This window comes from Ceratina calcarata, unplaced genomic scaffold (assembly GCF_001652005.2).
Source record: "Ceratina calcarata isolate Rehan_Ccalc_2016 unplaced genomic scaffold, ASM165200v1 scaffold6726, whole genome shotgun sequence".
Classification (NCBI taxonomy): domain Eukaryota; kingdom Metazoa; phylum Arthropoda; class Insecta; order Hymenoptera; family Apidae; genus Ceratina; species Ceratina calcarata.
In genome coordinates, this window is record NW_017177984.1 from 1 (window position 1) to 734 (window position 734).

Genomic DNA, 734 nt, shown 5'->3' on the forward strand with positions numbered 1-734 from the left:
AGTTCCTGCTCAGTTAAAACATACGCCAGGTCCATATCCAAAAACTGAAGAAGAAAGGAAAAAGGCTGCAGAAAAATATAATTTGCATATAGATGACTATAAACCTTTTCCAAATGATCATAGACATTCTGGTGATTATCCAGATCTGCCATGGATAAGTTATGATGCTCGTGACCCATTTTATCCTTGGGATATGCCTGCTATGAGAAGAAATTATGGGGAACCTGTAACTTATTAATATTATTAAATACTTAATTATAAATTAATAATAGTAGATCTCAGCTAATGACTTGCTGCACTTGTTTGTACTATTTTCGTTATAGATCCATAAGTTTAATGACCAAATGCTCGGAGACAAATACGATTATGGTGTTCGGAAACATATTAGTGATCAGAAAGCTACACTTATATTTTGGGCTATATTTTTGTCAATAATTGTAATTGGTCGTGTGTTAGGAGACACGAGTCAACCTTTTGTAAGATAATCTTACATTTATAGTTTCTTCTGTTAATTGGTTAATATTGATCTTATCATGATTTCTTTTCAGATGGAAAAACAGGTTCCAGGAAAAGGAGAACATTATACATTTGAATTAATTAAATAGATGTATAGTGAAATGTATAATTATAGTTGTTAATTGATTCTAATAAATAATATGTATGAATATTTGACATACTCATTTCTGTTATACAAAATATTGAATAAAGTGACAAACATTTCCTATGAATTTTTC

The 734-nt window shown here is 29.8% G+C and overlaps 1 protein-coding gene across 1 annotated transcript; it reads left to right on the forward strand.

Moving 5' to 3' along the window:
- Positions 1 to 4: 4 nt before the first annotated feature.
- Positions 5 to 728, forward strand: LOC108630099 (NADH dehydrogenase [ubiquinone] 1 beta subcomplex subunit 8, mitochondrial-like; the record flags this gene model as incomplete). Its single annotated transcript, XM_018033164.2, has 3 exons — positions 5 to 226; positions 324 to 476; positions 549 to 728. Coding segments are annotated over 3 exons (432 nt in total), but the record flags the coding sequence as incomplete, so codon positions are not given.
- Positions 729 to 734: the final 6 nt, after the last annotated feature.